Source organism: Chaetodon auriga, chromosome 2 (assembly GCF_051107435.1).
Source record: "Chaetodon auriga isolate fChaAug3 chromosome 2, fChaAug3.hap1, whole genome shotgun sequence".
NCBI classification, from domain to species: domain Eukaryota; kingdom Metazoa; phylum Chordata; class Actinopteri; order Chaetodontiformes; family Chaetodontidae; genus Chaetodon; species Chaetodon auriga.
Genome location: NC_135075.1, coordinates 15037451 through 15062883, shown reverse-complemented (window position 1 = coordinate 15062883; position 25433 = coordinate 15037451). Strand labels below are relative to the sequence as shown.

The following is a 25433-nucleotide window of genomic DNA, read 5'->3' as shown; positions in this document are numbered from 1 at the left end:
TTTGTTATTGGGTTATCTACAGCGTGAACTTCACTTGAACGCGAAATTACTGTATACGGCTATTTTGACGTAGACAGTATTCTGTGCACGGGTCTTAAGTTGTGGTGTGCTTCAGTCCGGAGATTGTGGTGCGGTAACACTACTTGTATTACGGTAATGACTGTACAGCCATTCAAGTTGATCATTGCAAGTTCCAGCGGAGGACCCGGGTGGTTTTGCACGATCCTGTCAATTGTAAACGAACCCGGCTACAGGAAAGCGATACGTCGAATGGGATATGGAGTGTGTAAGTCATCTAGCTGACTTTATTAAGTATAGATCGTTAACAGGCTAGCTTTCCAGCAAACCCTCTCCACAGAACTTAAGTAACGTGACTTTTTCTAAGCATGCTAACAGTAGCAGCTAACTAGCTAGCTTGGCAGAACAGTAGAGCAGGGAAGCTCGCAGTAATCTTTGTCAACCGTCAGGAAACACATTTGCCCCTGGCGAATGTAACCGGTTTCCGCCCCAGACTATACCTTCATCCACATAACTTAAATAAGACAGCATGCCACATACTGTCTCACCATTTTTCTGGCGTAAAAGCCAGAGCTGAAATGGAAAGTCACCTCGACTGGCTCGTTAACGTCAACACGGACGCTGCTCTCGCTTAATGCTAATGCTTCGCTAACATTACTAACGTTATTATGGTCAAAGTAGCGTTACTCTGTTTGCACATAATATTGTCACCTTGCCACCCAGGCTTCGTTGAATTATAGCAGTAGGTTTGTGTCAGATTAATCCTTTGTAATAGCGACTATATCTATAACCTAATTTTGTAACGTTTGCTCAAGTAAACATTTGAGCTTAGCCAAAGTTCTCCGATGACGTTAGCTAACGTGAGCTGACCTGAGCGTCACTTCACTGTGTACGTGCGTCTGTCCTAATAATGCAATACACCTGCAGCTCCATAAATGTAACGTTAAATCCGCCATTAGCATTCATGTACGGCTAACATGTTCATACACTAACCACTTTAAGCAAAACACAGCCAGTTCCAATATTAACCTTAATGTGACAGTTTACATCATAACGACCCTGTACATAAATTTAACCCTGTCAATGATGATTCTTATAGTAACAGCCTCACTTTGCGGGTCAATCAGTGCTTCTGTCCATCACCCTGATGGTATCGGTGTGCTGGGTCGTCTGGGGTTTGTTTAGCCTCGTTATGCAGGCTTTTGTATAACACAATACATTCACATGCATTGTTTTGGAGATCGCCTCGACAAACTGAATCTTAATGACCTTTAACTTTTTATTTCAGATTCCAGTAGCTATTGATGATCTTGAGGGCAAAAAGGACTCAGTCCCAGAAGGTAAAGATCTCATGAGACCAAAAGTGAGAAAGATTTAAAAACGGCAAACAAATGTCATCCAAAGTCTCTGTCTCATTCATTTAGACCCAGAGCACAATGTGTACACCAGGTTTATGAAGTCTCACCGGTGTTATGACCTCGTACCGACCAGCTCCAAGTTGGTTGTGTTTGATACGTCACTTCAGGTGAAACAAAAACTTTAAATCTAAAAAAAAAATGCACTCTATCTCATGAGCTAATGTTGTGGACTGACATCTGTGGCATGATTAACAGGTCAAGAAGGCATTTTTCGCTCTTGTTTCTAACGGGGTAAGAGCGGCACCTCTGTGGGACAGTAAGAAGCAATGCTTTGTTGGTAAGATAAAATTCCAGTGTGCACACACTCACTCTGTGTGAGACTGCATTGAATAAAGGACTGACTTCATTCTCTTCATGTATCTCCACAGGTATGCTCACCATCACAGACTTCATTAACATCCTTCATCGCTACTACAAATCTCCATTGGTAAGACAGCGGAGCCCAAATTGTTATATTCCTTGAATTGTAATGCTGGGTGTGACATGTTAAATCTCAAAGTTGAGGCAGCAGGCTTATTTTGTCATAGGTTGTGTTTTAACTAAAATGTGGCTGAATGTGCCCTTTCTCTTCTTTCCTTTGTATCAAGAGCTTCATTTCTTTCTTAGTTCATCTTAAAGACTTCAACCCTTTCTCTCCTTGTAATCATTCAGGTTCAGATATATGAGTTGGAAGAACACAAAATTGAAACATGGAGAGGTGAGAATGATGAATCATGTATTTCTTTTCATTTACTCTGGAAATCTTGAAGGTCTTGAACTAAATTGTCTGTTCCTGTCTATAATAGAGGTGTACCTTCAAGACTCGTTCAAGCCCTTGGTTAGCATATCTCCCAATGCAAGGTGAGTTTTTTTTGTTTTGTTTTTAAATTAATGCTTCGTTTGCAATTGCACTTCCAGGCACCTACATGTTGTTGGTAGTATCAAATTTCACTTTCCTGAACATGCAGATGTTGTATGCTGGGCCATCTGATCTAATGGTTTAGTCTGTGGGATTAATGGTTGTGATTGACAGAAACTTATGAATAAATTAATGCAATTATCAATATTTCATATAAAGTTGCAGCTTTTTTAGTTTTGTTTGTACCCACAATATTTACGGCATGAGATACCAACAGCTGACAAACTCAGTAATGATCTCGTAGCAATTTTTTCTTACTTTAACTTGATTAACTTGGTCCTCTCTTAACTTCTGTGTGTCACAGTTTGTATGATGCAGTATCGTCTCTGCTGAAGAATAAGATCCACAGACTGCCTGTGATCGACCCCCTTACAGGGAACACACTCTATATCCTCACACACAAGAGGATTCTCAAGTTCCTGAAGCTTTTTGTGAGTCCCTTTGCCTTCTCTCGTCACTACTACATGAAAGGCTTGAAATTATCTGCCGTTGATTTTGAAGTGTTTGAGTCTGCTGATAACACTGCAGATGTCTAATACAGAGTAACTACAGATAAGGAAACTGTACTGTAAAACAGTTTAACAAAGTCATCTCTTTGCTCGCAGTTTTAATCAAGTTTGTACAATCTCTTGTTATTGTTATCAGATATCTGAGATGCCAAAACCCTCATTCTTGAAACAAACTATAGAGGACCTGAAGATTGGAACATTTCAGAACATAGCAGTGGTCCGCGCAGACACACCGCTGTACACAGCGCTGGGTATTTTTGTTGAGCAGCGAGTGTCAGCACTCCCAGTAGTGGATGACAAAGGTTTGTGGGCTGGTTGAAATGTTGATTTTACATTAATGGCTGATTGAATTTTGTTTATGTGTTGATACGCTGCCTGTGTCTTGCAGGTCGAGTGGTGGATATATACTCAAAATTTGATGTTATAGTAAGTTGATCTATCAGTATCTACTCATGTATTTATTATACTTTTTTTGCTGAAAAGCAAATAGGAATAACAATTATTTTATTATTGTTGATTGATTAACCTGTTATTATGTTCTCTATTAATTGCTTTGTCTATAAAATGTATATAATTTAATATCAAATTATATACAAAATTTGGTAGAGCGTCTATGCACATGACCAACCCTTACTTGAGAGATTCATGTACTTGCATTTTTGGTACATGAATCACATGGCTGTATTTCTTCAAAAAGATATGTGGTGCAATTGAAGATGAAGAACCATTTTTAACCTGAAGTCTCGTGTTTGTGTAGAACCTGGCAGCAGAGAAGACGTACAACAACCTGGATGTGACGGTGACCAAAGCCTTGCAGCACCGCTCTCAGTACTTTGAAGGAGTGCTGACCTGCAACAGGCACGAGACCCTGGAGGCCATCATCAACAGACTGGTGGAGGCCGAGGTGAGAGTCAGATGTGTCACCAAGTCGCTTTTTATGCGGCTGGTTTGAATGTCTGAAAGGTCCAAAATAGAAGCACAAATCAAACATTACCTGAATATTAGCTCAGGCTCCAACTGGCTTTTCTCCAATTTTGCATTTAATAGAAACTCATTGATAACTTAAAGTCAAAAAGATGTATTATCTAAGGAACACAGTGTGCACACATCTGCCTTTTCAGTGTGTCCTCACTATACTGGATAACCACAGAGGGATTGACTGACCAGTCATTGTGTTGCTGCTGTGTGTGTATAGTTTTATTGGCATGTATCATTTCTTCTGGTTGAAACTCTGCTTTGTAGACGTAAAAGTAATGACGGTGCTCCTGTGTGTGTTTCAGGTGCACAGGTTGGTCGTGGTGGACGAGCAGGACGTGGTGAAGGGAATTGTCTCCCTTTCAGATATCCTCCAGGCTCTAGTGCTTACCGATGGAGAAGAGGGTAAGTCCACTCATGTCGCTATCTGAGATCTTTGGTGCTTACACATACAGAAAGTATTCCAGTAGGATTAAAAGCAGTGTACTCATTTACACATTTACAAGTGGTGATTTTCTTTTTCTGTCCACAGCCTGAGGAAGCAACTCAAACAAGGACAAGCTACACAGTTTTAAGAGGAGGTCAGAGCAAGAAGAGAAAGAACAGGCATGTGACAGGGGAAACAAGACCGTACATTGAAACATCATCATCTCTCTCCTGTAACCAGCTTTCCTATACTCCCACTCGAAGACTTCTCCCTGTCTGCAAAAATACGAAGTTTTAGCGACCCAGCAATATAGAATTGTAAGAGCACGGACATACAGAAATAAAATGAGCCAAATTCCAAGTCACAAGAGAGATGTGAAAGCACAAGAGACCTCTGAAGAGGAGCTGCAGCCTCTCAGGATGACCACACATCATTCCCACCCTCTCTGTGGCTCTTAGTGCCCGTCTACTTAAAGGAGGACCATTAATTCTGACTTTAGATTACAAATCTATTCCTGACTATAGAAATCAAGTCATCAGTTACCAGCTAAAGGAAAACTGATTTACCTGTATTGCCTTCTGTTGGCAGCATTTCATTTCGATGATCATAATAGTAGATGCACATAAAGCCTGTGTGAGGGTAAATTTAAACACTGTGTAATTTTGTCAGATCGACATTCGGTGTGTGCTGCTGTTGTGGCACGTTTCAACGTTTGACTGAGCCCTGTTCTTTGTACATATAAGTAGTATGATATATATATATGGTTACTTAAGTATTTCTCTGTATGTGTGCATCATACATACAATTCATATATATTGCCATTTACTGGTGACTTTGTAGATTGCATCCAGCTGAACACCCCTGGCCTCACTCTCCCATATGGTGGCTGCTAGAAATGCAAAAGCCCCTCTTTAAAGACAGTGTTTGGTTTGTCCGTTCTGGGCTACTGCAGAGATGTGGTGCGACGTGGCGGAACGATTCTTATTTTCAGGTGATTAAACATGAATGAAAATCTGATTATGAATATTGTATTCCATTTCTGCCAATTGATCCCCCTAAATCCAACATGCTGGCCGTTTAATCTGTCATTCAAACATTAGACCTTGAAGACCTTGGAGATGGTCAGTCATCTGTACTGGTCACTTATGTTTTTAGATGATTTGACAGATGTGCAGTGATAAAGGCCCGGTCACAGTCGAACTACATTTTCAAAAAGCCAGGACTTCTGCAGGTTTCAGCTTCAGGACTTGCAGCTCCAAAAGTCACTCTGGATGAATTTTAAGGCAGTTTTAAAGAACTGAACAAACTGTCTTGTGTCAATTTGTCAACAATTAAATCACGTTACCATGTTAACAAGTGTGCAAAGAATTCAAGGGCTCAGATTTGATGTGTTGTGTAGCTAGACAGCAAAGTAGCAAACCTGGAAGAGCACTTTAGGCTCCCAAGACGACCTCATTGGTCTAGAACAGCATCGATGAATCTGCTGTGAGAGACAACCGTTAATTGTGCTGTATTCCGTTTGACTGCACAAGCTCTGCATATTTATGGGTTTTATTTTTTGCCGTTTTGTCTGTTGTCGTGTATAACATGTTTTATGGATGGAACATTTTACTTTAAAGACACCTCTTTTTTTCCTGTCTCTTCTGTTACCCGCACTTTGGGTTTTGGCACTATTAGCGTTAAAGGGATTTGTTTATTGCGTCAATGCTGCAAAATCAAAAAAAAAAAAAAAAAGTGGTCCATCACTTGCCATAGTCAAATTAACAATTTCAAATTTCTGTGGCATTTTTCATGTTCTGATTTATTCTGATTTATATCCTTTTGGCGTGTGATATTGATGTCAGTTGCAGTCAGTGATAACATGTCAGAACGTCACATTTTATAGGTTGAATCGATTTTTTTCATTGTGTTTTGGGGAATTTCTCAGCATCACTAAATACCAGCATTTCCTTCCATTTTCATGATATAGGTCAGGAACAGGCCACACTTCTTGTTTTGGTATATATGAAGTTGAATGTGTACAACTGTATGTAAATGCACAGGTTTTGTACTAATCTGCATTGAGATTATAATTTAAAGACTGAGCAATAAAGGTTCTTTGAGTTTCTTTTAAATTACATTTTTGCTAAAGGCAAACGTCTTGTGTATCACAAAGTTTGTCTAAAGATGTAACTGAGTAGCATTGATGATACAGTGACTTCCATGGTGACATTAAGTGTGGCTAAATTAAACCTGCATGAATGGATTATTTAGGCCACGTTGGGACGGTAGAAATGAGCTGTAAACATGACACTGACATCACCTGTAATGTTGATAATGGTGAAGATGTAAGCAAACACATACAACACATATGAAGCAACATTAGCTTTCATCTGTGTCCACCTGATGAATGTAAATCCTTTTGTCTCTGTTTTTGGTCTCCTCCAGTACTCATGAGGGAAATATCTGGCTCTGAAGCTGCTAAATGCTCCACTGTGTTCACCAGGTAGAAAGGCAGAAGATGAAAGGAAGTAAAAGAAACAGACACCACATAGGAAAACAATTGCATTTATTACTCTACATTAGAAGTTACATGATTGAAGTCCTGAAGGAGTTTTTACATGGATGCAGTTTCTCTTTGCATGACCAGACAAAGACCTGGGAGTTACCACAACCCGTAGAGTAATACCTCATTTCCTTACTTGGAGCAAGGTGTTAAAAACCTTGAAAACACTACGCATTTTGTACATCGTAAGGCAGGTACAATTTAACAAACACACCCCTTTAGTGTATAAATATGGTTGACACTCAACCATCTATCAAACATTACAGCTTCCCAGTCTTTCCAGCCCGAAATCAACAGCATCAAGTGCAGTCTATTTGTTCTTACAAACATCCCGTAAGACAAACAATACAGTGCAGCAAGCAAGTGCTTTTAAATAAAAAGTATTGGTCTAACACATCTGTGAGACAGCATTGAGACGTTTCAGTAGTATTTCGTTTCAACATTTCTTCTCCTGGAGAAAAGTCAGAGACTCTCTTTACAGCTTCCAGGGAGACGGAGTGTACAGCAACTGATTGGCATGACTCGTATAAACATTCTCATTTTCAGTGGTGGGATCCTAAATAAACACCAGAGGCCGGGACCAGAGATGATTCTGAGAACAATTTGGTTTAAATGCTGTGAGGTCAGTAGTAGTGCACATGTGGCCTTTCAGGCTTTCATAGGGACTCACGCATACAAATATAAATAACATGGGAACGACTATAAACACACAGTACCTGTTGAATCTGCACACAGCTAAAGACAAAAGTGCAACTATTTCCTGAAAACATAAACAATGTAGACAGTGATTTCTGACAAAGTTAGCTGGGAGGAACCAATCCACATACAGTTTGCACATTGAGGAGGTATTGTATGGCGAACAAAAGGGGCCGTGAGGGGAAACAGACTGAAAATCAAATACTGCTCCGCAGTAACAGAGGGCCATAGTAGAAAGTCGGCACAAGCAGTGTGTCTGACACATACAGTAATGTTACCTCAGAGGTCAGGAAGTAGATTAGCACAGAAGTCTTAGATTTTCTTCCCACCAACCAAAAAACCCTGTAAAAAGATCCAACCACCTAAAACATGAAGTAAGCATCAACATAAAACAAAATTGAACTGTCATATATACACAAGTATCATCTTAAAAAGCTAGTTCATGTGCAGTAGTTCTACTTGGTCAGGGAGAATGGGCCCTGAGGGGAAAGGAACATTGGACATGCTTTGATAATATAAAAAACAAGTTTTTAAAAGGAATTAAAAATAAAACATTCCTGCCCCGTATTTATGGTCCAGTGTGAAAGACGGAGGTTTATCTGAATGTTGTGTATACGGGCTTATCTGAGGGACTGGGGCAGCGTTCACTCTCAGGGAATGTTGTATGGATTTATCAACAGACAGTGACTGCACTCAGACTGGGATACTAACATTTCAATATACAACATGTAGCGTGGAGATAAATGTGGTTTTGTCAGGAGTGTCCCAATCTGAAGCCAGCGAGTGTGTCAGCTAACAAGGTCCATCAAGGTCGAGACATACAGTGTCAAGTCACTGGCAGCTGTTGCTCTACAACACATTTAAGCCTCCGTCCAAGTGAAATACATTTCTGTTTAATAATTCCTAGATGCGCATTTTGCTGAAGGTGGTTCTGATGGTTCAGGCAAAAAAAAAGAAAGAAAAGAAAACCCTTCTTGATTAGTCAGCATAAGGAAAACCTGAGCTTTACAACAGCTCATGTGAAGGGCTCCAGGCAAGTGGTCCAAAGGCTAAATCATGTTTGGCAAGTTGCCCTTATGCTCCAGTGACTTTGAAGTCTTAAAACACCTTGATGAAAGTAAATGGGCTGCATTTACACAGTCTGTCTCAACTGCTTTGTACATGCTAACATGGTAATCAGCAGACAACTAAAGCACACAGCTGTAGCAGAACCAGACGGATTATTGTCTTTGAAGGATTTCTGAGCCGTTTGTGATGTGCCTGCGTGCTGTAGGTGGCACAGAGAAATAACCTCACAGACACCCATAGATTAACAACGAGATCTAGTAGTTTAAATAACAGAATAAGTAAAAATCAGTTAAAAACACTCCTAACCCAGAGAAAAAGAGCAAATGTTGTTTGTTACCTATTAAGCAACTGTGATCAAAGAGACTGTGTTGAAATATCAGTAACTGATTCTCAAAAATGTTAACTGGTTAATTACATATCCTATTATCGATTGCATACAACATAGGAAATCCAAGGATCCTTGAACAAAAAGGTTCAGGTAGGGCAGCAGTAGCTGAGGACAAGACAGGAAAGGTGTTCTTGGTAGTTTGGCTGGGTAAGCGAGGTAGGGGTTGTCACAAATCAAGTGGCTTCAAAACTGGCAGGAGTGTCTATGTAGTAATATTTTACAAAGTGCGACTCTCCGTTTAATTCTCTTACTTTGTGCGTTCTTTGGAGGAGGCCCGGCTCCTTTCTTCTCAGCGTCCTACAGTCTGGAGTCGGGTCCTGCTCAGTGCTCTGCTGACCACGCTCAGACTTTAATGTCCTCTTGAATGCTGAGCTGGGACAGGGTCTTTTTAATGCGCAGGGCTGTCAAGCGGGCAGCTCCATTAGCATACCAACACTCCCTCATGATTTTGCCCATAACCCGCAAGGCCTGGAATGGGGGGTGGGGGGGAGAAGAAACATGAGCAATCAGACAAGCTGATGGGTTGTGAATATAGCCCAACCAATTCTGTATTTGGTATCAATATTGGAGCATTGAAAAAGACAAAACAAACAAACTAGATATGATTTTTCTGCATAAGCAAATCATTTAAACATTAGTATTGTTGATGAGGATTGCTTCAATTTGTTGTGATCAAGATACGTACTGGACAGAATATAAAAAAATCCAGTAGTTGTAAATAAACTCCTTGGACTTTTTAGTGATTTCACACTGCTCCTAGATCCCAGCAAGTGATTTAAAATGTAATGATGATAGATTCATGACAAAAACTTCAAAAATAAGACCCATGTTATATGAAACTGGTATTACCCTTTTGGAGTATGTGCAGCTCTTAAACAGTAAGAAAAGTTTAGTTTTAATCATTTCATACCTCGTAGCTCTGCCACCAATTTGGGATGTTGGGCCGTAGCTTTTGGTCACACACCAGCTTTCTCATCTCCTCTATGGAAGGGTCGGAAGGTACCAGGTCATAGTAGGGCAGCTGGTACTCTTCATGGATACCTGATAACACAGGACAACATCGAGGTCGGATCAGTGCTGCGATCTCGGTTGCTAACACTGATTAAGAAAAACAAACAACAGAGGCTGAATATCCAGAGCGAAAACAAATGAGTCTGACCTCCACTATTACAGCGACGTGCAATCTCCCAGTAGACCAGCCCCAAAGCATAGATATCAGCACATTTGAATGAGTCAAAGTGTCTCATGTTGATCGTCTCATCCAGAACCTCTGGAGCCATGTACCTGTGAGACGGAAAAACAATTCCACTTCATAACGCTGCACAGAATTCGAGGTTTTTCTGGGAAAGCTGTCAGAGATATCTGTGAGAAAGGACGGTCAGCAGCTGCAGGTGCGTATGTGGACACAGACCTCTTGGTGCCCACCCTCTGATTGGGCGCGATGTCGATAGTGTCTGTGGCAGAGTCGTGACGGACGGCCAGGCCCAGGTCAGCGATGGCACAGGTGCAGTTCTTCTTCACGAGGATGTTCTTGGACTTCAGGTCTCTGTGGGCGATGCCTGGCTTTCCTACAGAAGCATAAATGCGCATGACGGACATTACATGAATTCTTCTCTCTAAATTTGTTTTCAACATGTTTTTGCGACACAAGTTTCCTTTTTGGGAATCAGTTGGCTTGGTAAAAATAGAAAACGGCACTTTAATTTTCCATGACGGGTAGTGAAGCAGATGATTCAGCAGATAATGCATAAAGGTTTTCAGTTGATGTTAATTATTATCTACTTTAATTTTTAACAATAAATACTGTCTGATGCTCGACTGACCATAACAATAGTCAAACATGAGGAGAACAGAGGACAGCAACAATTCCCCTTTGCCATACAAAAAAAAAAGAAAAAACATTCATCTAAGGACATGTGAGTGCAATTTCACCACAGTGGATTTTCCTTGTATTTATCTTTTCTCAATGCGTAAGCTGTCATCTTGCAATTATTAAGTATTCAGACACCCCTTCAACAATAAAAGGCTTAATTTTCCGCACAATTGTTTTTTTTGTGGGTGACATGTAATCAAATTCTAAATACAGCACTGTTGTGACATATTCTGTTTCGTGACTCAGTTCAGTTACATCAGAGTTTTGCAATAGATGACAAAGATCAGCCATCAACAGGAGAGGCCTTGCGTCAGTCTGTGGGTGGGGGAGGAAACATCATGTATTTCATAAGGCTAATCTATACAACCAGCACTATAGGTGGTGAAAAAAGGTGTTGACAGAAATATTTCTCAATTAAGGCAGTTATTTTCACGTGGTAAACACTCCTGTATTACTGATAAACCTGTACCACTAAAGAGTGTGGAGCTGTGTAGATTTAACAAATCAATGACATTATACTTTAGATGGAAAGGATTCAAAAAAGCATTTTAGTACCGGTAGCTACTGCACCAACAGATGAGAGTAATGTGGGGAGCAGACTTGACTCGCCCAGGCCTGGGGGTATTTGAGGAGTCACGTCTGTGACTTTGAACAATGAAAGAAACACCTGTAACTCATACTAATGACAGTAAAGGCCAAATGGAATCTATGGCACGTTAGCTGGTTTATCTTCCAGGTGGGACTGTCACCAAATGGACCACCATATTCATTGAAGCATGCTTACATACAAATGCACATTTATACAAACTCTACCTTGTGTCCCTAGGATCTCCATGTGCAGATGTGCAAGGCCACTGGCAGCTGACAGCGCTAGTTTGATCATTCCTTCAGTAGTGACAGAGTAGCGGTTCAGGTAGTCAAACAGAGAGCCGTGCTCATGGTAGTCTGACACCAGCCACAGCTGGGTCCATGTGCCATTGTCTGGGTCCATGTGCCATAGAGATACCAAAGAAATGAGAATGATGAATTCTTACAGACATGAAAAACTAAAGTAAACAAGTTGTAAATTACACTTGTGATATCATAGGTTTGCACCTTTGTTGTCAGCAGCTATAAAGCCCAGGATGTTTTCATGGCGGAGCATGATAGTCTGATAGATCTCAGCCTCACGGAACCAGGAGCGTTCCTCTCTGGATGAGAAGATCTTCACCGCCACATCACCGCCCCTCCAACGTCCTCGCCACACCTCCCCAAAACGCCCTTTACCAATAATCTCCTGGAGGACAATTGTTCTGGCCACAGTCCGCTGGACAAACAGAGGCAGACCTGCTCAGAAAAGATAAGGAACCGAGGACAGCCATCAGCACTTTTATTCAGTGTAAACTGCAACACAAGTGCTGGCCTGCAGCTATGCTATCATGTTGTGCACTGACCGGAGCCAGAACCAGATGTGGAGAGGTCATATATGAGGTCCTGCAGGGTCCTGTCTTTGGCCAGGTAGAGATGGTCACAGGAGGGGTCCTCCACCTCTAGCCTTTGCCTGTGGCTGTAGGCCCTCTGGTGGTACTGATACAGGAACACGCCCATGAGCAGCAGCAGACACAGCAGGAACAGCGGCCCTGCAATCACAGCGACTAGTTCCACCAGCCCCCATGTCCCACCTGGACCGTAGCCGCCCCCCAGTCCTGACTGAGTTGTAACTGCAAAGAGAAAAGCAGATAATTAAAATGCAACATTGACTCTAAGCACAGACATAGGACTGATTCCCTGATATGAACCACTGGGGGATGACAGTGTCAAGCTTTTGGCTATTAATTAGAAAACTGAGTCACTATTTGACTTTTGCATTAACTTCTATTGACGAAAAAAACAGCTCCAAACATAGAGGTCGTGTTTTAATATTAGTCCTGTGCTTATCAGTATCTCTACAATTCAGGGGTGATTTTTTTATATAATATCTGTTTTCTGTTGAAAGACAACTGAACAAGTATGAAATCTGATCACAGCTCATAATTTGTCGAACAACAGTCAACAGCTGTGGTGTGACATTGGCTATATTAAAATGAGTGATGACAGATGACAAAAGGTTGTCATATTGAAGTACAGACACAAAGCATCTGGTTATCTGTTTATGCCAGCGACACACGCACAAAGTGGGAAAACAACTATGTTATTAATGTGGCTGCTGAAGACCACGCCCAGCTTCTGAAGCGCTGATGTTACACAGAGCCTCAACATCATCTCCAAAAATGTCCATAAATTTGAGAAAAATATAAACTTTGTTTATCCTGTGTGAATGTGCTGCATGAAACACAGATGGCAGTGCTTCAAACGGGCCTTTACTCTCTGTCTTGGCCAGGAACACTTTCAGGAGAGCTTTGTCTTTGTGTTGCTTGTTGAGTTTTGAGTTTCTCCTCAATTCCACCCTTGATTTAGATAAAAGGGTTATTTTCTGGGTCCTTGAAGTTATTTGTGTTTAAAATCCCAAGAGCTGGGTCTGGTGTAAATTTTCCAGCAATCATAATCATTCCAAGATCATCAAATGTGCTCACTGAGGAAGGAAAAACTACTTTTTTTACACTCATTTCTCCATACAGCGTTGCACAGTTCACAGTTTTGATGAGGATATGGACAGTCTATGTTTAAGTGAGCCAGAGGAACCCGATCACAGCAACGTTGGGTTCAATCATCAGTCACTTTGTTTATGCCAGGCTTCTACAGTGCCGCTTTTTGCTTAAAAGCTTCAAATGAGCTTGTGCTGTCTGTTCGTGCTGGGGACGGATACTGTCCGCAATTTCCTGTAACAAAAGCTCCACAGTGACACTCTTCTCTCCACATATTTTAGGACACTGTACAAACACCAGAGGAAACACTTCTCAGGAACCATGAGTCACAACAGTGGGTAGGAAACTCTTCACAGGCACTGAGATGTTTATATAATAATATGACAGACAATGTATGAATGCATGTAATAACTAGGCCACTCATTCATTTTCATGGGTTAAGTTAATAAGGTGCAACAGCTCCTCCTCAGACCCGGTAATTGAACAGTGTACACAGGAACAAGTTGTTGCATGCTCTTCCCTGAGTTTTGCTCACTCAATTTATGTTAGGAGAGGGTGTTAAATGTATGGTGCTCCAGGTAAAGACTTCTTTTTGGATAACGTATTTATTGCACAATAGATTTGTGTTTATATCTATCATGCAAAAATTAAAAAAAACAACTTAAAGGTCAAACACTCGGTGACATCAACAGTGAATGTCACTCAGCATACACAGTATGCTCAGTGACACTTTACAGGTCTCACCTGAGGGTACTTGGAGGTCAATGCTGTTGCAGTAGTCAGTGTAGCAGCAGTGGATGTTGAGCAGGCCCTCTGCACTGCGGCAGTAGAACGGTTGTCCTGGGGGCACAAGTTTGTCCCGGGTGATGCATGTACGTATGTGCTGCTCTTGGCCATCAATGAAGGAAGTGGAGGCCATGCAGGCTCCGTCGGTCTCACACTGAGAGCCAGTCTTCTCACACTGGGCAGTAGTGCAGTTACACCACAGAGCTGCAGAGGCAGAGGAAGAAACAAGGTGTGAGATTTAAAAGTTTGAGAATTAAAAATACTGAATACTGAAATACTGAAATAATCTTATTTTTTGACAAATTCAGTGTTTTCTTCTCCCTGAAACTTGGTCATTGTTCTATTAGCTCTGTGGTTGTCTTATCCGCGTACTTCTCTAATGCAGGATGAGGCCGTTTAGCAGAGTGAAGGCTCTGTGGATATAGCTTGTGTTCAGGTTGTCACTGTGGTCTTATCCTGTGAGTTTTTTTGAAGTTTCTATCCAAAAAAATCAACTTAAAAAACAACTATTTCTTTACAGAAATGAAAGGAAGGCTGAGATTAAGGCCTACTACTGTACATTTTTAAAAACATTTTCTTACACCCCTTGAAATCAAGAAGTCCTGATGGAACCTGTGAAGCTTTGGCGACCTCTAGTGGGGGTTGGGACCCTGAGATTGAGAACCAGCGTAGTAGAGAGCAACAGCCAGCAGTAACAGTGTGCATCATGAGCTTTATACTTACACACATGAAGCCCCAAATCAAAGAGGACAATTACTAGTAATACTTTGTCGGTGATGAGCTTCTATTGTGGTGTCTTTAGCATGTGACACCTCACTTTTTGGTCACCAAAGATGACAGCGAAAAGATTAATTTGGTTTGTGGGAGGCCTGTGTGAGGCAGCCACCTAATGAGGTTAGAGAGTGAAAAGTTGCAGCAATATTTCAAGTATTAGAGCAAGTTTTTCAGACGAGTGATGTCTTGTCAAGAGAAACTAGAGAGGTAAAGACAGAGAGATGACGGATGGCACTGGTCAAGTCAGGAAGCAGAGGAAGTGTCAGAAGTGGGGTGGGGTGTGGTGTGTTCGGGTGTCAGGGGCTTTGGGAGGATGGGTGGAGAGATTATGTGAGGGCATGTATGTAGGAGTAGACATTAACTAATCAGCTGTGACTCTCATCTGGCAAACAAGAGACTGAGACTTCCTTTGTGAAATTGAGTAACGTTATTAAGACACAGACATGATGTGACGTTCCAGTAATTTTGGAAAAGCCTCCAGTGGATTCGCTGTGGAAAATGACCTCGCTAGAGAGCCTGTGCTGGATGTGTTTGTGAGGAAACCAGCACACATGCAAGTTCAGCTTCAGAGACATCGAAGTCAAACAGGGGAAATTTAGAGTTAATGTGTTACAACATCTTCTGTGGCACTGACTCACACAATGCTCAACACCTACTCCGCAGATGCTCGTGGTCAAATACAAGAAACCAAACAACCAGAGAAGAAATGAGGAAGATAAATGCTGACTAAACATGAAATGGGACAGACATTTCGGACTTTCCATGTCCGTAAATGTCACAACTCTAATCCACATTGGGCTGATTGTTTTAAAACCACAAAGGACTCCTCAGAGAAGAAGAAATGATGTATTGGGCATGGAATTCCTCAAACTACGCAGAAATACAGCCAAGATACTGACCACTGCAATTCAACTATGCCAAACAGACAGTAGTAAAAAGATATTTTCTGAATGTTGACCACAAAAACCAAAACATCTCAGTGGTCAAATCAAATCGCAATTGAAAAAAAGTTTCCTTGTAAGGTAGACGGCAGTTCATATGGGCAGCTGCTTGAGCACCGGCTCTTCTTTGCTTCAGTTTTTCTGCTTTCAACCAGAACAGGACTGCCACACCATGTTTTATAACATGTTCTGTACTTTTGAAGACACTAATGGGAACAAAAGCAACATATCTCAGTGTGCATCATAATGTGGGATGCGAAGGAATGAGTGTTATAGTTAAGATGTGTTTCACGGGTTGAAATGACAGAAGAAAGGTGAAAGAAGTTTCCATGTTCCTCAACATCACTTTGTTTATACTGAGGCAACTACACCTTTAATATCTTTGTTTCTCCGCCCTTTAATGTCTGTTGATCAAATAATCTCATTAATAAGTTAAAATGAATCAGCAGCTACTGATAATCAACCAAATCATTTCAATCATACTTCCAGCAAACGCACCAAAGATTTTTCTGGTCTCAGCTTCTCACATGTGATGATTTGGGGAAGTTCTGTGATAATTTCTGAGAAAAATGAATAATAAATGATAATAAAAATAACCATGAGTTGCAACTCCTACTTATTTCTGGTATCACTGCATTTACAAGCTCTTTTGATGGACATTCACATCTGCTCATTTCATCAGCAAATGGTTTTTGATTGAATTTCTAGGAAATATGGATGATAAATAAGGATGTTATAAATATCGTCCACTTGTCCCACATATAATTAACCAGACTCACCAGGCTCCACATCATGATAAACTGCGCAATAATCTACTGTCAGGCACAAGGAAACTTGGTGTTACACATGACATTAACATGCATTATCTCCCTTTACAGCAATGTAAAGAGTTTAATCTCCTTATGTGTGACTGGATGCTGCAAATAGTCACATTACTAATGTCTTCCTACAAGTAATTTGAGTACATTCAACTCTAAATGACATCAACATTTGAGCACAGTGAAGAAATACAGACAAATAACATCCTCATGGCATCATTACCTAACTAGCTTCATGTCAAGCGTCTGTGGACTACATCCCTGTGATGGGCAGAGGTAATTAAACGCTAAAGATATAAGACAAATGTTTCAGGAGCACCTTTTTTTAAGTAGTGTAACTTAAATACCGACTATTAGAAAAAGCTGTCCGGCTCCAGAGCTCTGTTTACAGCGGAATCATTCACTGAGCTGACAGTTCATGCTACCTGAACACACCTTTCCACCACTGTTTCAGACGAGCCTAACAAGCTCTACAATGACAGGAAGACGGTGAGATATCGTGTTTTGTCACATTTACACGAAAGCCATTTAAATAACACCGAGGTCAACACACATGACGGCTGACCTGGTTTCCTTTATTCGAGTCAATTCACTCCGTCGTTCGGCTAAAGCTAGCTAACCGAGCTAACGTTAGCTAACAGCTAGCTCCACATTGGCTCGCCGTGACGATGTCAGCGGCGCTGAGCTTAAGAGCAAAACAAACACCAAGTTACTCACCTTCACAGGTTCTGTACAAGACGGCCTGAACAACCACGACGGCTAACGCAATCTGTAGGTTAGCCATGATCAATAAATTCCCGGTTCATCGCATTAATACATTTAGTTAGTTGGCGAGGCGTGATGATGACAGCTAACCAGGCTGTCAGTGCACAGTTTACTAACAAGCTCCACCAGCAGGCAGCAGCACATAGGCAGAGCCAGAGGAGAGCGAGGATTAAAGAGGTCTATCTGTCTGTCCATCTATGTATCCTACAGGTCAACATCATGAGGATCTGCTGTAATCCTGGATATGGTAGACAGGCTGCTTGGACAGATGCAAACATACATATCAGGTCACAAAGGTCCCTCACAATTGGCTTTTTGTCAACCACAGATCCCAGCTCAGTTTCCTTTTCATTAGGCTCTCATTGACCTAAGATCATCTCCAAACCTATTAGAGGACCAGAGGAAAGCCTGTTTTGAAAATATGTTTTGTCAGTGCATTAATCTGTCATCTCCTGCAGCTTCACATACATGTCAGGTGTATTAACTGCTCTATGACTGAGTACATCTGCTCAAATGCTGTACCCGAGTACAATTCTAAGGTGATTGTACTTCACTTGAGTATTTCCAATTTATGCTACTTTAAGATTGTACTGCATGTCATTTTGGACGCCAATATTGCACTTTTTACTCCACTACATCAGTTACTAGTTACTTACTTCTGATATATTACAATAGATTATGTAGTTGAGATTAACTTCACCTTCACCAGATGCAGCTATTATAATCCAGTGATATTGCTAATACTTGGTAATATGGCACTGGGAATGGAGTATTTGGAGTATTTGTATTTTTGCACTGTGGTAATGCTACGTTTACTTTGGTAAAAGATTTGAGCACTTCTTCTGCCACTGGCCTTTGGGCATTAAAGGTCCAGTGTGTAGGATTCAGTGGCATCTAGTGGTGAGGTTGCAGATCAGAACCAGCTGAATACCCTTGGCCTCAGCCTCTGCTATGGTGGCTGCTAAAAGCACGAAAGGAGTTGGTATTAACTGGAGAAGTCATACATCCAGTTTCTTTTATGCTCTGCTTGGTCTCCACAAACCTCTGAAAACAAATATGTTGCTCCTCAGCCGTTAAATGCTGAAAACAGTCACCTGCTGATGAGAGTGGAGTTGTAGGCAGAACAACCAAAACAACGAGCTAAAAAACTCTGTCGAGCTGCTGGAGACCGCCAAACCCCTTGTCGGCTCGTCGTCACGAGTGACACCTTTCACATTACACATCGTCATTTGATTCATTGCTCAAGTGTAGCTTTAAGCACAAATGAATGAGTTGATTGAATTGAAACTTGCACTATATTTATTTATGATTTCAAACAAATTGAATCCATGCACTCAGAGTTAATAAAAGCAGAATATATTATATGAATGTTATTGGCAATATGACAAAATGGCAATAAAGCTAGAGACTTAAACAGATCATCAATGTGTATTTGCTACATACATGTATTCACAATTGATTGTTGATTAGCTATTTAAAAGATAACTTACAACAAATTAAACGCACAAAACAATATTACACAACAATATACAAATGAGCTATGATATAGCTGTATGTATCTACAGTATATTTACATCTTGTATAGGGAGTGGATTTGCAGGTATGAGTGCATTCAGTCTGAGCCTGTCCAGGTTTAATGTGAATGATGAGGTAGATACCATAAACGCTTTAGCACCTGTAAAACTGAATCAGTAAAGGTTAATGCATTATATTATGATTAAGAAAACCAGTACTTTTAGTCTTTTTTGAGTCTACATTTTTTTATATTTTCATAGAAAAATAAACTTTTTTTCTATCCTTACTTAAAATATATGTAATATTTGTTTCAACTTTTAGAAATTAGAGGCTAAACTCTTCAAAATCCTGGCAAAGAGTCTCTGCAGAGCTCATCTGAGGTCCTCTGCCATTCAGTTTTAGGAAGAAAAAATATTTCCTCTCTTACCTATTTTTCTTTTCAGCTATAGGTTTAATATTTGCTGAATATTTCCAAGATATTTGCTTTGAAATTTTCAAACCCCGAGGTGCACACATTTTTGAAAAGCACATTGTTCTCAAAGGGATTGATTTGCCCTTCTCAAAACTCTTAGCTTTTGGCCTTCTTGTTCTCTTTCTCTTTTCTTTTCTCTTTTTTCACTTTCTCTGCCTTTACTTGCTCAGATTTCTTCTTTTCCTTCTTTTTCTCTTCTCTGATCTCCTTGTACTTCCACTTGGGTAGTTCCAGGAAGCCATTTTCCTTCTTCTTCTTCTTCTTTTCTTTCTTTGGCGTAGACTCTAAAGGCCTGGTGATGTTGATCTTGGGGATGCAGCCAGAGGGGAACACGCTGTTCCTTCTCGCCATGCTGCGGGGAAGAAATGTAGAAGCAACTTTGGTGGAAGCCAGTGAGAGGATGCTGCCTCGCCGCTCGGCCTCTGCACAGCATGTTGTACCGATGGACTCTGAGGAGTGGATTGTGGGAATGATGTGTGATACTGAGCCGTTGCTGTGGCACACTGAGCTCTCTTCTAACTCCTTATCTGGGTGTCTCTTCACCAGCTCGGGCACAGCCAGGCGCCTCTTCCCCACCTCAGGAGGGCTCGTAGGGCAGAGTGGGCGGCATCCAGTTGAAATCAGGGGGCTGTGGACGCTGGTGGTCATGCGTACCATGTGATCTAAGCACCCGTTGTCCTCTGGGTCACGAGGAAATCTGAATCCAAACGTGTTTTTGATCCGCTGGGTAATTTTTTGCCGAGCAGTTTTCTCTGCTAAGGCATTGGCTACTCTCTCCTTGAGATCAGGCCACTCAGGGACATAACTCTCACAGAACTGCTCAGCTTTTGGCCGCAGATTAAGACGGCGGAGACGATGCAGGGTCTCATAGCGGCCTGTTTTCAGTGCCCATTCCCGAGCGCATTTTCCTTTTGTGGAGTCTACTGCATGTAAGTCAGCCCCTGAAAGCAGAGATGGATGGAATTAATAGAGCAAGGGTTGTTTCATTTCAAAATGAATAACGCATTTATCTCCTTAATTTAGTGTTTTTCAGATCTGCAGGGAGCCGATAGGCCAAGTCCATGGCTGACATTTGGCTTGTCGTAGGAAGAAAAACACAGGTGTCGTTAATCACATTAACGATGGCTCTATTCCAGTGTACAGGTAAATGTCTCAGTATGCCATACCAGTGAGCCAGCATGCACAAATCCAGGGCCGTGAATCTGATTGCAGCCATTATTTATCTCTCTAGTCTCCCATTAAGCCATGGCAGTGTGCCAGTGAACCAGCATGTACAATGCCAAGACTCTGAATCTGAAACAGCTAAATGGAATTCAGCCAATTTTATTATTTATACCTGTGCTTTTCCCACTGTAACACATCAAAATGTCTTCAGTGCAAAAGGCGCATTGGCCGAGATTGATTCAGGTTTAGTGAGTAGCAGTAAATCATATGTCGTACCAACTTAAGTTTACTAATTGATGACAATTTCAAATAGGATATAGTGTCTAAATTCCATATAATTAAATGGAAAGAGATGCAACTGGTGACCAGTGACCTCTACTTAGAAATTAGATCAGCCGCTTGTCCTCCAGTCCAAACCAGAAGTCCAGCTGGACTGGGCTGTCATAGCACGGAAGTAATAATATAATATCAGTAATAGAAATATTAAAAATAGATATCAATACCTTTATTGTTGAGGTGAATGTGACAATTTTCAAATAGAGATCAAGTCAGATCCAAATCAAGGGTCTGAGGACAGCTGGTGCTGTATGCTGTACAGGCTGTAGAGTCCCTTGAGGCAAATTGTGATTTGTGTTGTTGGGCTTATGTATAGAAATGAAATTGACTTGAGCTCTGACAAATTGTGAAAGCCATATTTTTTAGTATTTTTAACATTTCACAGACTAAAAGATTAATGAATTATTTGAGAAAATAAAGAGCAGATGGATGTATGAATAAAATAATTGTTATTTGCAGCCCTCCTGCAATTTTAAACACTAAATAATGACCAGCAGAGATTTTAGGAAACGTGTGCGGTCTGCAAATAGCTCTGCGAGGCTAATCTACACCCAGCCTGCAAGACTAGTAAATCAGAGATTACTGGAGGGTGTGTTAAGATGTGATAATGTCCTCAGAATGATCCCTTAAACCGGTCTGGCGTCACTGGCACATTCACTCGCAAACAGAGTTAGCTGGCTTCAGATATGGACGAGTGAACCGTGGGGACAGCTATTCTCACCACCAGTGCTATAACTGTTCATTTCAGTCCTGGTTAATGAGCTAATGTCAGAGTTTCAAAAAAGACCTAAACATATCATAGTACAGCAGCTCCTGTATGAGTGCAACATTGTCAGAAGTCAAAGGTGATTTCAGTGGTGGATGAAGAAGCTACTAAGAATACAATGTAAAAGTGCGTTATTTTGTGTGTCCATGTCAGTGTTCTTCTGTGCATTCTGTTACTCACGAGTGGTTCATGTGTTAAACTATAACTATGTTTAAGTCAAAATGAAAATGCTATATAAAATAAGCACTTCAAGTATAATTTTGTCAATGAACAATATGTGATATATTGGTATAGTGCCAGCGAGGTCCTAATATACAATTTTCCAGAAATTCAGCATACGTTATCCAATACATTTGATCAAAATGAATCCCAAACTTGAACAGTTTTACAAAGACACAAATGTAAATGTAAGTGGGAATCCAAGCAGAATGATTACTGTGTGTCAAACTGACTTAATGAATCTGAAATCATCAGTGAATTTTGGTCCAGAAAGTTCTTAGCCGTGTCTGTGCTCTTACGTACCAGCCATAACAAGTGCAGCTACGACGTCGTTGCGGCCGGTCATAGCAGCTTTGATGAGGGCTGTGAAACCTCGACAATCCTTGATTTCTGTTTCTAAACCAGGAAAGTAGTTTAGGAGGTACATGACTGTGCTGACGTGACCTGCAGAAAAAAACACAGAATTCAAAAGTCAAAATCACAATTCTTCTGTTTTTGTGGGGTTTTTATTTCACACTTGCTTTGCTGGTGTAAATATCTGTTTCCTACGCCAATTAAGCTCCTTTGAGTTGAACTGAAAATTCAGAAATCAGATCACAGCAGTGAGTCTGAACATGTGTAACACGTGAAAGCTGGTTCTTCTGCTGACAAAACTCTCAATTCGATATTGGTTGAGACTGTTCACATTGAGATCAAATTAAAGTACTGAAGTTCAACAGTTTTCACTTTATCTAATTTACGTAATGTATTGCCCCATGATGGAGGTAGCTCAGTTGTTTGTGTTGTATTCCTCTGAGCTTGACTTTTGTTTGGTGTGTAGGTGCGACTTACCTGCTTGGGATGCAATCATCAGAGCAGTGTTGCCTTCATTGTCCTGGTGATTTATGTCTAAAAAGGGACAGTTGTTAAGCCCATACACAATGTCCAGGAAACCTTTGCAGCAAGCCACCATCAAGCCATTCTGTTGGTGAAAGTCAACAGTAAGGATCAGTGACATTGGTGATGATTTTGGAGTGTTATAGACATTTTGGCAGACTGGAGCTCTGATGCATAGGTTAGCATTATGATTGAGACTCTCACCCAGCGATTGATGTCCAGCTCCATGACCTCCTCTTTTGTGACCCCTCTCTCCAGAACTTTCCGCAGAGAATGGGGTTCATTACGGGCGCATGCTTGATACAGCGTTGTTGCCGTACTCCCGTTTGTTATCCCTGGCATGTAATCTGGAAGCACCGAGTCATCGGAGAGGATGCTGTCTGAATCGGACTCGCTGCCCGACAGAGACACGTCATCCTCATCAGGGCCGGAGCCCAGGTGGGGGTCCTCCGCTGCAGTAGCCATCTTCCAACAGCAGAACAGGTGAGATGGTATCGTCTCCTTTGGCTACATCTACAAGAAAGTCAAAAACAGAGACTAGTCGGGCATAAACTACTGTGTGTTTTCTGTAGCAATAAAGGTGCAATCAGGTGCAGTCCAGAGACGGAAGGGACACATTTATCTTCGGTGGAAGGCGCTCTGTAATTACACATAATGCCATCTTAAAATCATCTCCTCACTGTAGATGCAGAGTTGTTGGTGAATCACAACGTGCTGTATAAGGCTTCAGATCTGCCACACTTAAAGATCAAAAGTTTGTCTATTGTCAGACTGACAAAGGGTAACATGAGTCTGTCAGTCAGAGATTATGAGTGTGTTATCTGTGTGTCATGGAGTGGGTGTGGCTGAATGAGCTCAGTGTGCCTTTTCTGTTGAGTAACTGGATCAGCATCTAAAAGCCCTGCTGAACATACAGGAGGGCTAAATGAGGAACAACCCACCTCAGAATATCCTCTGTCACATGTGGCCCTGCTCAACTCATGTTTTGGATCTATTACTGCTTCTGAAGCCATCACAACTATTAGCACTAATAACTAAGAACATTTCCTCTGTCTGCAATGGAGTATGTATGTGATCACATGCAAACATTTACACTTATAGTAAAGTGTTCCTGACACAAATCAAAGCAGCAGAATTGTGATTTGGGATTATTTAAAAGGAGAATCACTGACAGTGGTTCTGGAGGTATTTTCTTTGACCACACATCACCTGTCTGTGTTTTATAAGGAAACACTTCTTACTAAATGTACAGATGTGTCAAAACTTACATGAAATCAATGTGCAAGTGCACAGTTCTTGAAACCAAAGAAAAGAAGTTAAAGGCAGAACTGCAGCATCTGCCACCATACGTCATCACAGACTGTATCTTCTATGACTTTGATCAAACTCACTGACTCTGATACATGAACATAAAGAAAATACACTTACCATACAGGGTAGTCAATCAGCTGGAAACGTAGCTGTATCCACGTGTCGTATGTCACACCTCTGCAGCTTCTGGTGGACGACGTCTGACTTCCTCCAACACTCCTGCAGTGAGCAGCCAAGAGGTCACAGTTTCCTCCTGGGCCTGTAAATAGAGGTACTCATTTCCATCCCACATATTGTCATGATGACATAAAACTGAGAGGAGGAGTCTTCACTGAGTCTTCACTGGGACACTCTGTGTTCAGCTCCTATGCTGAGCTCATCCCACTTACAACAGCTTTACGGAGAGGATTACTTACTGCCCTGGCCATTTTCATCTTTCAACACAACACCAGCAGTGTGCATACGACCTGCTACTTATTCCAGTTTTTATTGGCAAAGCTAAGGAAAATTTCTTGAAGCTGAAGTTAACATAGATTGCCGTTTTGTAACTTTCTGATAAACTGTCACAGGTACATTTGACCCACGATAAACTGCGAATCAGGACGAGAAACCTAACTTCATCATAAACAGGGGAGAATGGAAAAGAAAGCTTGGACATAGAATAAAAATCTCACAGCAACAACAACCACACCTCTGTTCAACATAAAGAAATATGCATTTATGCAGGAATCTTGAAACTATAGTATTTTGTATTCCGTTCTCATATAAGTACTTAATCCAATTGTATATGTATAAAATGTTAACTGTAAGCTCTTTAAGCCAGTGGGATCTCATTAATTGTTAAGACTGACAATCAGATCTCATCAGAGGTAACCAGCCTGCTCTGATCAGATGGGACAGATTCCAGGTTCAAGAACTGAAACAGAATCAGAGTCATTTCCCAGCTGAGGCTGGGTCAGGATGTTTCTCAGGTTTACCACAGGATGGGGATCTCTCACACACTTCACAGCCTCGACTCTCAGACGTCCGCCTTTACAATTCGGTCCGAATAGACTGAAACTGTTGAGCAGTTATAGCTGTGTCCTACACATCAGGAATGTACAAAATGCATCTGTGTTCTATGAAGTGAGGCCTAAGAGGATTTAAGTGTATTTTTGGTTCCACTGCAGGACTATTAAAATCATGTAGGCAGTGTGATCTGGTCTGCCCAACGATAATAACAAAGGATTCTAAGTTTTTATGAAGCTATTTCGAGTTAGTTAAAAGTCCTGCTTTGGGAATGGTCACTGACTGAAATTAGCCCATGGGATC

General features: G+C 41.2%; 3 protein-coding genes across 3 annotated transcripts; 1 reads left to right on the top strand and 2 right to left on the bottom strand.

Annotated features, from left to right (window-relative positions):
- The first annotated feature begins 163 nt into the window (after window positions 1-163).
- prkag1 (protein kinase, AMP-activated, gamma 1 non-catalytic subunit) lies at window positions 164-6359 on the top strand. The gene is made up of 13 exons (XM_076757187.1): window positions 164-286; window positions 1307-1358; window positions 1443-1543; window positions 1632-1713; window positions 1805-1863; window positions 2088-2133; window positions 2222-2276; window positions 2639-2765; window positions 2980-3145; window positions 3232-3269; window positions 3601-3747; window positions 4124-4223; window positions 4351-6359. Exons 1-13 carry the CDS (start codon window positions 278-280, stop codon window positions 4353-4355), a joined length of 987 nt encoding a protein of 328 aa, XP_076613302.1. The 5' UTR covers window positions 164-277; the 3' UTR covers window positions 4356-6359.
- A 417-nt stretch (window positions 6360-6776) lies between these two features.
- On the bottom strand, window positions 6777-17607 carry LOC143337126 (activin receptor type-1B-like). The gene is made up of 9 exons (XM_076757186.1): window positions 17416-17607; window positions 14124-14369; window positions 12249-12515; window positions 11911-12141; window positions 11629-11796; window positions 10354-10510; window positions 10102-10226; window positions 9853-9983; window positions 6777-9410 (listed from the first exon to the last, which is right to left on the bottom strand). Exons 1-9 carry the CDS (start codon window positions 17480-17482, stop codon window positions 9285-9287), a joined length of 1518 nt encoding a protein of 505 aa, XP_076613301.1. The 5' UTR covers window positions 17483-17607; the 3' UTR covers window positions 6777-9284.
- Window positions 17608-19261: 1654 nt separating this feature from the next.
- On the bottom strand, window positions 19262-24331 carry ankrd33ab (ankyrin repeat domain 33Ab). The gene is made up of 5 exons (XM_076757177.1): window positions 24240-24331; window positions 23016-23324; window positions 22767-22896; window positions 22239-22379; window positions 19262-20391 (listed from the first exon to the last, which is right to left on the bottom strand). Exons 2-5 carry the CDS (start codon window positions 23274-23276, stop codon window positions 19547-19549), a joined length of 1377 nt encoding a protein of 458 aa, XP_076613292.1. The 5' UTR covers window positions 23277-23324; window positions 24240-24331; the 3' UTR covers window positions 19262-19546.
- Window positions 24332-25433: the final 1102 nt, after the last annotated feature.